This window comes from Lipotes vexillifer, unplaced genomic scaffold (assembly GCF_000442215.2).
Source record: "Lipotes vexillifer unplaced genomic scaffold, Lipotes_vexillifer_v1.1 scaffold393, whole genome shotgun sequence".
NCBI lineage: Eukaryota > Metazoa > Chordata > Mammalia > Artiodactyla > Lipotidae > Lipotes > Lipotes vexillifer.
The window spans coordinates 621,975-637,402 of record NW_006774564.1 but is presented as its reverse complement, the minus strand read 5'-3'; the positions used below and the strand labels follow the sequence as shown (position 1 = coordinate 637,402).

At 43.9% G+C, this 15,428-nt stretch overlaps 1 protein-coding gene and 1 non-coding gene across 2 annotated transcripts; both read left to right on the top strand.

The window, feature by feature from the left end:
- The first annotated feature begins 206 nt into the window (after nt 1-206).
- Nucleotides 207-14,825, top strand: LOC103069142 (chitinase-3-like protein 2). The gene is given in 11 exon segments (XM_007449355.1): nt 207-246; nt 2,522-2,723; nt 3,017-3,073; nt 8,478-8,569; nt 8,572-8,627; nt 9,166-9,290; nt 9,743-9,869; nt 11,132-11,237; nt 11,240-11,313; nt 13,771-13,887; nt 14,682-14,825. Coding segments are annotated over 11 exon segments (1,140 nt in total).
- TRNAE-UUC (transfer RNA glutamic acid (anticodon UUC)) lies at nt 12,366-12,438 on the top strand. The gene has a single exon. It is a non-coding gene; the product is annotated as a tRNA-Glu (tRNA).
- Nucleotides 14,826-15,428: the final 603 nt, after the last annotated feature.

Genomic DNA, 15,428 nt, shown 5'->3' with positions numbered 1-15,428 from the left:
GTGGTTGTCTCCACTGCAGCTTTTTTTTGACACTTGGCATTGCACAAATCTGGCTCTCATTGCCAGGAAGTTTCACAAGGCAGATTTGCCAAGGGAAGTCCCCAGGATCTCTTGGACTTCTTCCTGCTTCCTTCCCATAAGAGAGGCTGTTGAAACCTCTAGGGCATAAAAGGCCCAGACGCATCCCAGGGAAGCTGACCAGGGATATGGGAGAAACCACCATGGACCGGAAGTCTGTCTCTCTGGGCAGGTGAGCTCTGGGCTGATAATTCAGCAGGAAGTTAATGAGGAGAGAAGGGGTAACATAGGTAACATAGGCCTATGGAAGAAGCAGTCGTCTTCTCCTCCTGGGGCACCAGTCTCTCTGTTCACCTCCTTATCAAAACCTATCAAGTCAAGGCAACTGCCCTAGGGGACCATCTGATCTTTCCTAGATGGGCAAGGGAGCAGCCGTGGCCAGAGCCCTTCAGACCATCAGGGGTGTTTTCAGTCTGCATTTTCACAGATCCACCTCTTATCCAGATTGTGATATATGAGCACTGTCTTGGGAGTCCCATGTTTCATGGGCTCTGCTTTCTGCACTTGTTAAAACTTTAGGGAGCCTCACCACTTCTTGTCTTCAGAATGATCTGTTGGGGTAAATGTTTTCTAAAATACCCCTTTCAGCTCTAAAGTTCTGATCCAAAACTCTGGCTTTCATGGTGGCTGGGAATTTGGATGAAGGTGAGGATGACACTAAATAAATAGGGCTATGGGTGAAGAAGGGAAGTTTGCTGGGCCGAGATGGATTATGTCTTATGGAGGAAAAGGAGCCATTTCATTGTGTCTTTCCCTCTTTCTTCCTGCCCACTTGGAAATGGCAAGAGCATTTTAAGTTCCCTGTTGAAGGTCTCAGCTCTGAGCCCTTGGGGGAGCAGCCCACAGGGAGCTGGCACTTTGAAGAAGGGCCTGGAGGCTGACTTAACAGCAGATGTGGCAACCAGAATTCTCCTACCCACTCAGCACGTGTGTGGAGGACCAGTTGCCTAAGAGTCATGCGAATCAGGAGAACAGAACCCTTGAATCCAGTTTCCCAGCCCCAAAGTCTGTGGAGAAGGCACAAGCCCCAACAGCTGTCATCCAAAGTTTTATCTCATTTTTAACTGCCCTTTTCTCCATTTTCAGACCCCCCAGATGTCCTAGTGTGCGTAAGTCTAGGCAATGTCCCCAGGGTGGGGGTCATAGTTCAAGGAGTCTTGACTTTTGGGTGAGGTTTCCAGCACCAGGGTCCTGCCCTTTCCTTCCCTTTAGGAGGGTGAATTAAGGATAGAATGGTCTCATCAGTCCTCCCAGGGGAGAACTATGGAGAAGAGGCTGGACAAGACCTCAGTCATGAAGGCTTAGTGCACTTCCAGAGGTAGCTCACACTCCTCAGTTCACCTTGCCTTGTTTTCAGACTTAGTTGTGTGTACACACGGTGACTATTCATTTCAACTCACCCAGGAGAGTTCTGGTTCAAGCTGGTGCCCCAGGGAAATGATTAATAATGCTCCTTTTCACCCTCCAAACTGTCCCATTGGATGATAAACTATTTGGCCACCTTAACTATATTCAATTCCAGACAAGGCTGTGAGCTCCCTGAGTACAGGGACAGCATCAACCTCATTTTAGCTTCCCCAATATCCAGGACAACACTTGGCACAGAGCAGGTGGTTCAATTAATTCATTGGATAAATGAATGAGCAAATGAATTCCCAGTCTGGAAAATGTTTCTCTGTAGGGCTGTAGACTCCACAAGGCACCCAGGAGCTGGGGACCTCAAGGCCCTATAAAGACACCTCAGTAGCTATGCCTGCAGTGCCCAGAGGAAGTGTAGCTATATCTTGCATGTAGGCACACCCACACACTCACTGCCACAGTCTGAGACAGAGAACCAGCTGTGGCTTAGCAGATTTCCTTCTCACCCACCTCTTACAGTTTTAGTGGTCTTGCTTCTTCAGGAAGTCAAGTAGTCAATGAGTTACCGCTGCCTGGGTCCCCTGGGCTGTGTCCCTTCTGATGTTTGGTTTATATCTCTGCTTCATTCTGTTTCTCTTGATGACTCTGCCAGGTTCTGACACTAACATATTGATGACTCTGCGGTTTTGTCCTGTGTGTCTCTTTGTGCATGTATGGCTCTGCTTCTATCTTTTGAGCCTCTCTCTCTGTCTCTCTGTCTCTCTCTCTCACCCACTTCAATGTTGTGTGTATCATCTCTTTTTTTATCCACTGATATTTCTGTGTCATCCATCCATCCATCCACATTGAATCTCAGTGCTCTGGGGATGTGTTCCATATGGACGATATCTCTGTCTCTCATTGTATCTCTTAACTGGGGTCTGGATGCTCAAGAGCCAGCACTGAAGGCCCAGGTTGAATGACCCTCAGAGACTCTGGCTGAATAAGCAAAGGAGGCCATGGTTTTGGGGCAGAAACTTGTGGCATTCTGGGATCTGAGGCCACCGCACTAGGTTCCCCATTGGCTCTCTTCCCTCTACTCCAGGATCTGCCTACAAACTGGTTTGCTACTTTACCAACTGGTCACGGGACAGGCAGGAACCAGGAAAGTTCACCCTTGAGAGCCCTGACCCCTTCCTATGTTCTCACCTCATCTACTCATTCGCCAGCATCAGTAACAACAAGGTCATCATCAAGGACAAGAATGATGCGATGCTTTACCAGACCATCAGCAGTCTCAAAACCAAGTCAGTAGGATGGGAGTGGGGAGCATCCAGGGTGGGTTTTGGGGGAGAGAAGATAGCTCTAAACTGGACCTAAGGCCTTCTAGCTCCATTCATTCATTTGTGCGTTTATTCAAGTGTTTTTCCTTGGGTATAATCCTGATGCTTCCTGTTTTTCTCCCCCATGCCTCATCCCTTCACTGAACTTAGCTGCTAAACAGCTGGAGCCCACTTACCCATATTCTAGTCCTAACCCTTTAGGCAAAGTTTTCCCTGGCAGCCAGTAAAGAAATAATCAGCTTATTCTTCTACTCCAGGAATCCCAAACTGAAAATTCTCTTGTCCATTGGAGGGTATCTGTTTGGTTCCAAAGGGTAAGACCACAATACCTCTATTTTTTGTTTATTCTGCCGTGTGATTTCTAATCATCACTGCTTTTCCTCCTCTTGAAAAGAGACATTGAATTAGGCTTTAGAAAGGTCCTCCCTTGGCTTAGATGGCAAAACTGATCTGAATTTTGTCACAAGTTGAGGCATAGCACTATGTTTTGTTGTGTCTTGGAAGGAGCTCTGCAGGAGCTTAACACAAGCTCAGATACTTAAGTCCTGGGAGAAACTGAACTGGAAGCAGTATTTGGTAAACTTTCAACTATTTACATGAAGGTTTTTCACCTAATGGACTATGGGGAGATGCAATTTTTTTAAGGGTTTTGAGGGTTTGACTTTGTACCATGGGGGTGGGTCATGTAGGTGACTTCCACATAAAACCAAGTCCTTAGCAGCCATCAGTGGACCTTGATTTCCTGGGTCATGGTTGTACAGCTGGATGGCCTGGAAGTGCAAAGCAGCATAGGGGCAATGAGGTCTGTTTTGCTTAAAAACAAAATAGTTATTAATATGAGACATATGTTATAAATTATAATTCCTATTTACAGGAAAATGATACTCCATTTGCATCGAGTTAAATAAATACAAATATGTAAGGAAGAAAGGCACCTTTTTTTGCAATTTTTAAATGCAGTTAATCTAATTTTGAATTTCTTCTGCTTTAAATTTTTTTTAAAGTGTCAACATTTTAAAAAGTTCAGAGATCTTAATCTCAGTCAGCAGAGGCTTTCTGCTTTCACGAGAAGTCTGATAAGACATCTTTCTCATGTATCAGGTCAGTACTCTTTACAGCTGGAGTAAGCAGAGGAAAGTAGTAGCATTAGAAGACCTATGGAGATGAGTGACCTAGGGAAAGTTAACTCACCTCTCTGAGCTCAGTTTACCCATCTGTAAGGTGTACATCACATCTACTTCATAAGGTGCGTGCAAAGACTTCGAATGAGGTAACGTATGTCATGTGCCTGACTTAGTTATCGACCAGTAAGTGTCAACTTTTTCTTCTACTTTTTTTTTTTTTTTGCGGTACGCGGTTCTCTCACTGTTGTGGCCTCTCCCGTTGTGGAGCACAGGCTCCGGACGCGCAGGCTCAGCGGCCATGGCTCACGGGCCCAGCCGCTGCGCGGCATGTGGGATCCTCCCGGACCGGGTTACAAACCCGCGTCCCTTGCATCGGCAGGTGGACTCTCAACCACTGCGCCACCAGGGAAGCCCCTCTTCTCCTTTTTTTATACTGGATATTTTCATCTATGAAATAAGAGGGCTGACCTAATTAATTGCTAAAGTCTTTACCAGCTCAAAACTTGTAGAATACTTAGTAAAGCAATTTCTACACACATAAAGAAAAAAGATCAACCTACCTAACTTATCTGGTTCTGCATTAACCTCACCATGAACTCCTTTTAATTATTAATGGGTTTTCATGGCAACTATCCATCTGATTCCCAAATTCTCTCTCATTCCTAATAACTGCTTATCTTTGATTCAATTAAAAATATCTTCATTCATTCATTCTTACATGCATGCATTCATTTATTCAATAAATAATTTGAGTGTTTATTGTATATTAGTTTAGTGGTTAAAAGTAGGACTTTGAAGATAAACAAATTTGGTTTGGCTTTCTCTTTAGCTATTTGCAAGCTGCATGCAAGTTGTTTAACTTCAGGCAATTTCTTTTTTTTTTTTTTAGGCAATTTTTTTAAGGTCTCTATGCTTCAATTAAAAAAAAACAAAACTACACAATGAGGCAAATAACAGAATCAACCTAAGGATGAGGTTGTGAGGGCAGGCAATGCAAGCAAACTGTTTAGGTAGTGCTGATGTGCAAAAAGGACCGAATGGTTGCAGTAATTATTGTTGTATATTAACGTTGTCATTATTATTAGGTAAATGCCAGGCTTTGTGCCAGGTGCTATGCAGCAATACTTAAAAATGTGTAATGCACAGACTTGCTTCTAAATTTCTAAAGAATGTTTGTCTTTCCTAAAATTGGAGGCTTCTGCCCAGAACATCAGATGCAACTACTCCCTAAAAGAGGTATCCTTGCTTTTCTTCTAATCACTGTGAGCACTTATGAAATATAAGAATAAAGTTACAAACCTACCTCTACCATGTTTTTCAGATAATAGTCCAAGTTTTGCTATCCCCCCCACTGTGCTGCTGAGATACATGCAGGAACCAAATCCTCAATTTAATATTTTTTTCTTTTTTTTTAACATCTTTATTGGAGTATAATTGCTTTACAATGGTGTGTTAGTTTCTGCTTTATAACAAAGTGAATCAGTTATACATATACATATGTTCCCATATCTCTTCCCTCTTGCATCTGCCTCCCTCCCACCCTCCCTATCCCACCCCTCTAGGTGGTCACAAAGCACAGAGCTGATCTCCCTGTGCTATGCGGCTGCTTCCCACTAGCTATCTATTTTACGTTTGGTAGTGTATATATGTCCATGGCACTCTCTCACTTTGTCACAGCTTACCCTTCCCCCTCCCCATAACCTCAAGTCCATGCTCTAGTAGGTCTGTGTCTTTATTCCCATCTTACCCCTAGGTTCTTCATGACATTTTTTTCCCTTAAATTCCATATATATGTGTTAGCATAGGGTATTTGTTTTTCTCTTTCTGAGTTGCTTCACTCTGTATGACAGACTCTGGGTCCGTCCACCTCACTACAAATAACCCAATTTCGTTTCTTTTTATGGCTGAGTAATATTCCATTGTATATATGTGCCACATCTTCTTTATCCATTCATCTGATAATGGGCACTTAGGTCGCTTCCATCTCCGGGCTATTGTAAATAGAGCTGCAATGAACATTTTGGTACAGGACTTATTATTATTATTATTTTTTTGCGGTATGTAGGCCTCTCACTGTTGTGGCCTCTCCTGTTGCAGAGCACAGGTTCCGGACGCGCAGGCTCAGCAGCCATGGCTCATGGGCCCAGCTGCTCCGTGGCATGTGGGATCTTCCTGGAATGGGGCATGAACCCGTGTCCCCTGCATCAGCAGGCGGACTCTCAACGACTGCGCCACCAGGGAAGCCCCATGACTCTTATGGAATGATGGTTTTCTCAGGGTATATGGCCAGTAGTGGGATTGCTGGGTTGTATGGTAGTTCTATTTGTAGTTTTTTAAGGAACCTCCATACTGTTCTCCATAGTGGCTGCATCGGGCTATTGTAAATAGAGCTGCAATGAACATTTTGGTACATGACTCTTTTTGAATTATGGTTTTCTCAGGGTATATGCCCAGTAGTGGGATTGCTGGGTCGTATGGTAGTTCTATTTGTAGTTTTTTAAGGAACCTCCATACTGTTAGTGCAAGAGTGTTCCCTTTTCTCCACACCCTCTCCAGCACTTATTGTTTCTAGATTTTTTTGTTGTTTTTTTTTGTTTGTTTGTTTCTAGATTTTTTGATGATGGCCATTCTGACTGGTTTGAGATGATATCTCATTGTAGTTTTGATTTGCGTTTCTCTAATGATTAATGATGTTGAGCATTCTTTCATGTGTTTGTTGGCAATCTGTATATCTTCTTTGGAGAAATGTCTATTTAGGTCTTCTGCCCATTTTGGGATTGGGTTGTTTGGTTTTTTTTGTTATTGAGCTGCATGAGCTGCTTGAGAAATGGGAATAAAAACATAAATAAACAAATGGGACCTAATGAAACTTAAAAGCTTTTGCACAGCAAAGGAAACCATAAACAAGACCAAAGACAACCCTCAGAATGGGAGAAAATATTTGCAAATGAAGCAACTGACAAAGGATTAATCTCCAAAATTTACAAGCAGCTTAATTTAATATTGATTGAAACAAATGAATTCAAGACTCTAAATCTGTCTGGGGATGGGAGGTGTTGTGAGAGGTGGGAAGTGATACAAGTCAAAGGATATGTCCTCTGGAAAATACCAATATCTTGTCTATAGCTTTGGATTTTAAATACTGTTGGTGCCCTCTGTGTGGGCAGCTAAGAATCAACTTCCTGGCTTAAGAATTCTAGTTCAGATGAAAGCTCTTGAGGGGCTGCTGCTTTCAGGGTCCTCCTGGCTTTTCACCAGAAGCCCTGGGACTGGGGAGATCTGGGTTGCAAATTCGTGCCTGGGTTTACTTTTTGGGGAATGTGAAGTCCCTATGAAGTCCAGCTCTGCTTTCATGAAGCTTGCCAAAATGTGATCACTTTGAGACAGATGAGTCAGGATCAGTATCTTCAATCCCAATTTAGAGATGGCCAGACTGAAGCCAGAGAGCTGGTTAGTGAACAAAAGGTCACTAGAAAGGACTGTGACCTGGGACTTGAGCACAGATCTCCCAACCCTAAGCCCACCACACTGCAAACTGCTTTCTCAAGGGTGTAAGATGTTAAAGAAAACCAGAGCTGGACAGTAATTAAAGAGGTAAAAATAGCTTTTATTCAGGAAATATTATAAGAGGGGAAAGGAGACCTCAGTATAGTACTGGGCTCAATTCTGGATACAGCAGAGGCAAGTGGGGAGGTATAGCCAAGGAACAGGTTGCAGGTGCGGGTTGGTGGATGGAAAAAGAGGGAACATTAGAGGTAGGGAGATTCTTGCTAAACTGACTCAACAGAACTCTTGCTGAAGGCAGGCCAGGGTGACCAGATATCGCCTGGGGGATGGTAGGGAGGAGGAATTTGATCAGATATTGAAGAAGATATGATATCAAGTGTGGGGGAGTCTCATTAAACTGACTTAGTTAGGATTCTCTTTTTAAACATCTTTATTGGAGTATAATTGCTTTATGTTGTTGTGTTAGTTTCTGCTGTATAACAAAGTGAATCAGTTGTACGTATACACATATCCTCATATCCCCTCCCTCTTGTGTCTCCCTCCCACCCTCCCTATACCCCCACCAGGTGGTCACAAAGCACGGAGCTGATCTCCCTGTGCTATGCGGCTGCTTCCCACTAGCTATCTATTTTACATTTGGTCGTGTATATATGTCCATGCTACTCTCTCTCTTTGTCCCATCTTACCCTTCCCCCTCCCCGTGTCCTCAAGTCCATGACTTAGGATTCTTGCTAAAACTGCACTCTGCAAAGATAGGCACAGAAATCCAAGGTCAAAGTCTAGTTGAGAAGAGGGTTCAGAGGAGTCTGGCTAAAGTTTGGTCAAGGAGCGTCTTTGTTAAAGGCAGCTCCATTACCCTGCAGAAAGGTCTGCAGAGAACCCAATCTTCCTCTACCCAATCCAATCAATTTTCTGGCTCAACAATCCTTCCTCTTCTCTTTTTTTCCAAAAGAGGCAGGGGTTGGGATAGATAAGTGGTGAGAAAATATTGGGGAATGGAAGACTATTTCAGGATTTCTGTGAAAAATATATTGTGCAATGACAATTACTTCCTCTTTCCCAAAACACCTGTATTGCTTCTACCCAGGTTCCACCACATGGTTGATTCTTCTATGTTACGCTTGGAATTTATCAACTCTGTAATCCTGTTTCTGAGGAACCATAACTTTGATGGGCTGGACATAGCTGGATTTACCCAGATCTGAAAGACAACACTTGTTTCACTGTGCTGATTCATGTAAGGCAAACTCTGTGGTACCCTTAGTACCTTAACAAGTGGAACCCATGGCCACACCAGGAGAAAAAAAGGAAGAGATTGGCTCTGGCTTGAAGACAGTCCCTTCCTTCCAGAAGCCCCCACTGATGAAGGAAAAGCCCTTGGTCCTAGTTTAGGGCAAGGACAACATCAAAGAACAGAGCCTCCTTACACAATAAACAACACTGAAACAAAGTAACACCCACATAAAAATTGTGGGGCCATAGAATCTCCTGAGCACTGAAAGAGTCTCATAGATGTTCTATCAGATAGATTAGAGAATCCATTAGGAGGAAACTCAGATAGTTTTTCCTGGGTACAATGTGACTTGTTATCCTCCTGCCTAATGTGGAGATTTCCTGACCACAAGGCAGGAGGCATCCCCATGTGGGAATGGGGAGAAAAGATTTGATCTTTCCATCTAATGCTGTTCTAGAAACGTCCTATCAAGCAAGAAGTTTAGCGCATTCCTCTGGGAGGGAAAATTGACCTCTTATGGGTTTTTTTTTTGTTTTCATAGGAGTTAGCAGAAGCCTTTCAACAGGACTTTGTAAAATCCACCAAAGAAAGGCTTCTCTTGACTGCAGGAGTTTCCACAGGGAGGCATATGATTGACAACAGCTATCAGATCAAGGAATTGGTAAAGTAAGTGCATTGGAGCAACCCCTCCATCTCTCTGCCTCCAGCCTGGCCCATGCAAGTGATGCATGTCAGTCTGTCTGAGGGATGAAGGGAAGAGGGAGAGCATGAAGGTCACTGTCCTAACCACATCATCCGGGCAGGAACTTTTCCTCTATGGCTAATTTCAATCCTTCTAACAGCATCCAAAGCCATAAACAAATATGTATACAGTTGACCCTTGAACAAAGCGAGGGTTAACCCACATGTAATTTATAGTTAGCCCTTTGTATCCATGTTTCCTCCACATCTGTGGATTCAGCCAACCACAGACCATGTAGTACTGCAGTATTTACTGTTGAAAAATACCCTTGTATAAGTGGACTGTGCAATTCAAACTGACAATGTTCAAGGGTCAACAGTAGTTGCTCCCACCTCTGCTCATCACAGAATCTTTTCCTTGGCTTTTGGCAATCTAGAGAACTGGACTTCATCAACCTCCTGTCCTTTGACTTCCATGGGTCTTGGGAAAAGCCCCTCATCACCGGCCATAATAGCCCTCTGAGAAAGTAGCAGCTGGACAGAGGGACAAGTTCTTACTACAACGTGGAGAGTTATAAGGAGGAAGGGTGGTGGGACACTGGCTGTGGGGCAAGCTGAGGACAGTGCAGCTTGTCCAGAGTTATTTCTGTCTTGAACTGAGGAGGGGATGTGTTGCCAGAGGGACTCAGGTAACCCTGGAAACTCAGGGAAAATGCTTTGACCAGGCACAGGAAAATGTCACCAGGAAAATGTCAGAGGACCTCATATTTGAAGCGCCCTAAGCTTTGCCTCTGGCCCAAGGTGTCAGCCACCCCAGTCTTCTCTTAATTCTCCATCTTTGATACATTTCCTAGTGCCTACATGGATGTACAGGACTTGGTACTCTGCTGTGTCTGTCCACATTCCCCATTAATTTGATCTTCAACATAATCCTTTGAGGTTGGCTGGTCAGGAAACATTACTCTCACTTCACAGATGATGAAATGAAGCCTGGCAAATTGATTGGCTGTTCAATGACATGCTGATATGAAGGTCCTGAAAAGAGGTGGCGAATGAAAAATGCAAGGGAAAAATGTCATTAACAAAACAATTTTATTGTTGGGGTACATATATAGAGATGTGTATTCTTAAAATTGGGTGAGAGAAAATGTTGTCTAGGTTGCATATTTCCAGGCCTTCATGTTTAAAATTTAAAAATGGGTCAGTCCAAAGCTGGGTATTCTGATTTCTAGTGTGGGGTTTTCTAGAACTCCGTATGATTGTGTCACATCAAGTTCCCTTCATTCTTTCCTCTCCATTGATTATCTTTAAGGATAAGGAGACATATCATCATCTTCTCTAACCCCTTATTCTGTTCTGGAGGGCAGTAAGGCCCCAACTAGCCTCTGACCTCTTACCTAGCCTCTTGGGTCTGATGTCATTGTGAGGCCCCACAGACAAGGGTCTGACGGCCACCTCCCCTGACGCCTGCTTTCATCAGCAACACAACTAGCCATAGTGTAGACAAACTCCATAGGCAATTGACTCAAAGGGGAAAGAAAGATGGCTACAACTTTGATTTCATGTTTTCTAGGTCAATTGCCTGATTTCTTTTGTGACCCATTGTTCAGTTTTCTTTCACGATTAGAAAAAGCTGAATTGGTCTCAGTGCTGAAGAGCATTAAGTGCATTAGAATAAGCACTCTCGTTCTGGTGGGACCCTCCATAGTCACTGATGTAGAAAGGGAATCAAGGAGTCACTTCTGTGAATTTGGGCTGGAGGCTCAGAAAGGTCTGACACCTTTCTTTCCCATACACATTGTGCCTCAGTCTACTTCTCTTTCTAGGAATATGCTGTGGGTTACTGGATAAACAAAGGGATGCCTGTGGAGAAGGTGGTCATGGGCATCCCAATGTATGGACGTTCCTCTACACTGGCCTCTGCAGAAAACACTTGGGGTCCCCTGCCCCTGGTCCTGGAGCTGCTGGCCCCATCACCAAGTTTTCAAGCTTCCTGGCTTATTATGAGGTACCTGAAACCACCCTGTGCCTTCAGCTGCCCCCTGTCTCTGGGTAGGTGTTCCAGCTTCGATCTGACAATAAAAGTATCACATCCTGAATGCTGGGAAGGGAAGTATGGAGTACTATTGGAGCAGGTAAAAGAAGCTCCTCCCTCTGACTTGGGAGGGGGTCGGGGAATGCTTCCTGGAGGAAGTGACATTAGCTGACATCTGGAGAGGAGGTGGAACTAGTGAGGAGTGGGGATGGGTGGAGCAGGTATGGGAGACTGAAAAGGGAGACTGTCCTAGGTTTCTGACTTGGGCAACTATGTAGATAGTAATGCCATTTTTACTGAGTTGGGATAGGAAGGAGCAGAGTGGGCACTGGTCTCAATCATGAGATCAGTTTTAGTCATTCTGAGTTTGAGGAGCAAGTGGGACATCCAAATGCCTGTGGGACATATAGATAAAAAGTGAGTGGTTAGGTATATGGGTTTGGATCACAGGAGGCCATTCTGTGCTAGAGATGTAGATTCTAAAATCATCAGCATAAAGATGGTATTTGAAGCCAAAGCGTGAGATGTGACAAAACCCAAGAACCTCCTGCACCTAAGAGATAGGCAGAAGAAGAGCCCACTAAGGAAACTGACAAGATCAACAGAAGCTAGGCAGAACCCATACTGTTCTGTGCCAAAGACCTTAGAGAAGAGGGCGTTTCAAGAAGAGAGGAGTGGTCAAATGTGTCAGATTCTGTCTGAAAGTCAGACAGACTTAACATCACAGAGATAACAATCAAAGGTGTTCAGCTGATTAGACCATCATTTCTTTCTGCCCCTCAATCTGAAAAGAAAAAAAGTGTTTTTTTAACGTATAGGAAACACTAAGAATCAAACAATAATTCAACCAACAGAAACTCTTGGGACCCTTCCATATCACAAAGACTGGGTACTGTGAGATATAGAAATAAGTAATTCTTCATCCTTGTCTCAAAGGGCTTACTGTCAAGGTGGAAAGAATGTAGAATGCATTCATAATATAACTAGTTAAATAAGAGTTTAAAAACAGGATAACTATGGGGAATTCCCTGGTGGTCCAGTGGTTAGGACTCAGTGCTTTCACTGCTGAGGGCCCAGGTTCAATCCCTGGTTGGGGAACTAAGATCCTGCAAGCTGCGTAGTGCGGCCAAAAAAAAAGCTTAAAAAAACCCCAAAGATAACTATAAATAGTTAATAAAATTATGTAGGTATTGCAAAATGAGGTGTGATTAAGTGGCCAATGTGGAGGGTCATGAGTTCAAAGATGGGTAAGAGGGGAAGAGAGATACATGCTGGCCCCTGAAGGACGGGAAGAAGTTGGATCAGGTAAGGAAAGAATAATATCCTACATCTTGGTTTCCCCTTGGAGTCCTAGTCTAGCCTCTTGTCACTGGCGTGGGCAAGCTATAAACCCCTACTGAGGGACTTGGCATCCACTGAGGTACTCAGTGAGTGTAATGTTCAATTTTTCCTCTCTTCTCACACAGGGGAACGATTGAGGCACCTTGTTCAGTTGGCAAGGGGAAAGGGGCATGGGTCACCATGGTAGTCCTCACTGAATCATTTAATATAAGGGATAAGAGAAGTCAGTGCTCAGAATCTGCTGGTTGGATTTTAGCACGGACCACTGGATACACACTCCCCTATTTCATGGAAAATTTAATTTGATTGTTCAGTTTACCACCCTAGATCATTATAATTTTGACAAACTGGTATTTGCTTAAATATTCAACTTTCCATTTTCTACCCTCTTTGAGGTAAACGTGAGTGTAAATAATCTAAAAAAAGTAAGCAAGATCCAAAATGAGTTTTCTACATGACCTTAAAATACATTTTTTTCCACTGAAGATTTATCTCTTTTAGTAGCGCTTACTTATGTTAACAGAAAGAGAAAATAGCTGATGATAAAAGTGGGGATCCCAAGACAGGCACATTGGGGAGGGGAAAGGGGAGAGGGAGAGCAACGGGATTGAAGCAGGGATAATCTACACGGTGGGGGAAATGATGGTGATTGTCATTGTAATGCTACGTATTTATAAAGCACTTTACTGTTTTCAAAGTCGTTTTTTTCCTAACGAGTGTTAGTTCATTTGATCCTAACATCAATATCGCAAGATAGGTGTATAGGAGACATAATTATAATAGTTTCCATTTTGCAAATGAAGAAATGGGAAGATTTACTGGTCAGTGTTGAGGTCTGATGTGGAACTCAAGTACTGTCTGCCCTCTAGCTGTTTGTGGCTCCTCCTGATGAGGACTTAGCACAAACAATTCCCAAAGGTTCACCTTGGACCATCCATTCTGTATGCTGTATCTGGTCATTTCTCTCATTGATTCCTGGAGTGAAGATTCTGTTGTCCCCCAAGACCCTAGTGTGTTACCTGCCCCTTCTATTTCTAAATTTCAAGAAGAACCCATTACTGACCCTCTTGTTCCTCCTTCCCCTGCCAGATCTGCCAGTTCCTGAAAGGAGCCAAGATCATGAGGCTCCAGGATCATCAGGTTCCCTATGCAGTCAAGGGAAACCAGTGGGTGAGCTATGATGATGTGGAGAGCGTGGAGATCAAGGTAGGTAGGCAAGAAGCTCTGGCACAGCAGAACACTCATGCGGGTGGGGAATGGGGTGTGAGGTCAAATGCCTCAGTAGTCTGTGTGGAAGGAAAGAAGCCTCTGGGGCTCCATTCTTGGATGGGATCCAGTGGCCTCTGTGGCTCAAACCTAGTAGTGACTATAAGCCACACCTGTGAGCACCTATGGTACATGTGGGAGAGGTGGAAAGGACCTAAGGAAGAATTAAGAATAAGGGGAGAAGCGAGGAGTGGAGAGGAGGTAGGAGGAGAAGGGAGAGGGAACAAAGGAGACACTGGTGCCTATATAGAGCAGTTACCCACCCAGTTGATCATCTCAGGACAAACCCTTCCATCCTTCTCATGGATTACCTCTCTAGGAGACTCCAAATTTCTGAGCCTACCAGTTCTTAGATCTTGCTAAGACCTTTGTTTGCCTTCCAGGTTTAGAGCAGGACAAAGGCATCAATATAATTGACAACCCAATTGTAATTTAAATCTTGCTAGTGGCTTCCTAGTTCCTATTCCTCATACCGGAGCCTCTAGTGTTTCAGAGCCTCCAAGAAAACTGAACCTAGGGTGTGGTTATTCCATGAGAAGTGGTTAATAATGAGCGGCCTTCTCTTCATTTTATAAGCCTCCCTAAGTGATCTTTCCCTTCAGGGAATCCATGACGCCATAGGCTATAAGTCTACTTCTACACTCTAAGCTCAAACGCTCATCTGAACCTGACTTGGGTTTTGGGCCTTTAACAGTCTCTTCTAACCTCTGTATGCCCTTCTGTGCCACCCTCAGGTTCAGTTCCTAAAGAATCTGAACCTGGGAGGGGCCATGATCTGGTCCATTGACATGGATGACTTTACCAGCAAATCCTGCAGCCAGGGCTCCTACCTGCTTGTTCAAGCTGTCAAGAGAAACCTTGGCTCCCTAGGAAGATAACAGAGTCCAGGACAGGCTGGGAGTGGGCAGAGAGCTGGGCAGTGTGGGACACAGGAGACTGGGGGAGATCATCTTCACATATTTGGATTGATCCATTCTTATGTCCTTTAGACCTTCTGCCTTGTTTCCTTATTGATTAGGCTGGTTCTGTCCTTTTGGTGGGCTTCCCATAGATTTTAAAAATATAACAATAATAATTTGGTTACTATTTATTGAGAACAGTCTGAGCTAAGGGCTTTATTTTCATGTAGAGTGGGCATAAACATTGACTCCACCACAAAATCATCAGCCTGTTTTAATTTTCTAAATCTGAATAAATCTGATTTTATGTCCCCCACTCACTGCTGAGAAATCCAATCTCAGTCGTTAGTAAAGCTCCCTCCCTCTCCACATCCACAGTTGATCTTACTTTAGACATTCAGGAGGTCTCATAGTCATCATTGATGACCAAGCCCACTATTGCCTTAACGGCAGGTGGTTTGGCTCTGCTCCATCCCTGGGTGCCTGGTTCCCCAGGTGAATCGTACGCATATCCTCTTGTGCAGGTGAGAGCCGTTGCTGACCAACCAGCTGTGCTGACATCCATTGCAATGGAGGAGCAGG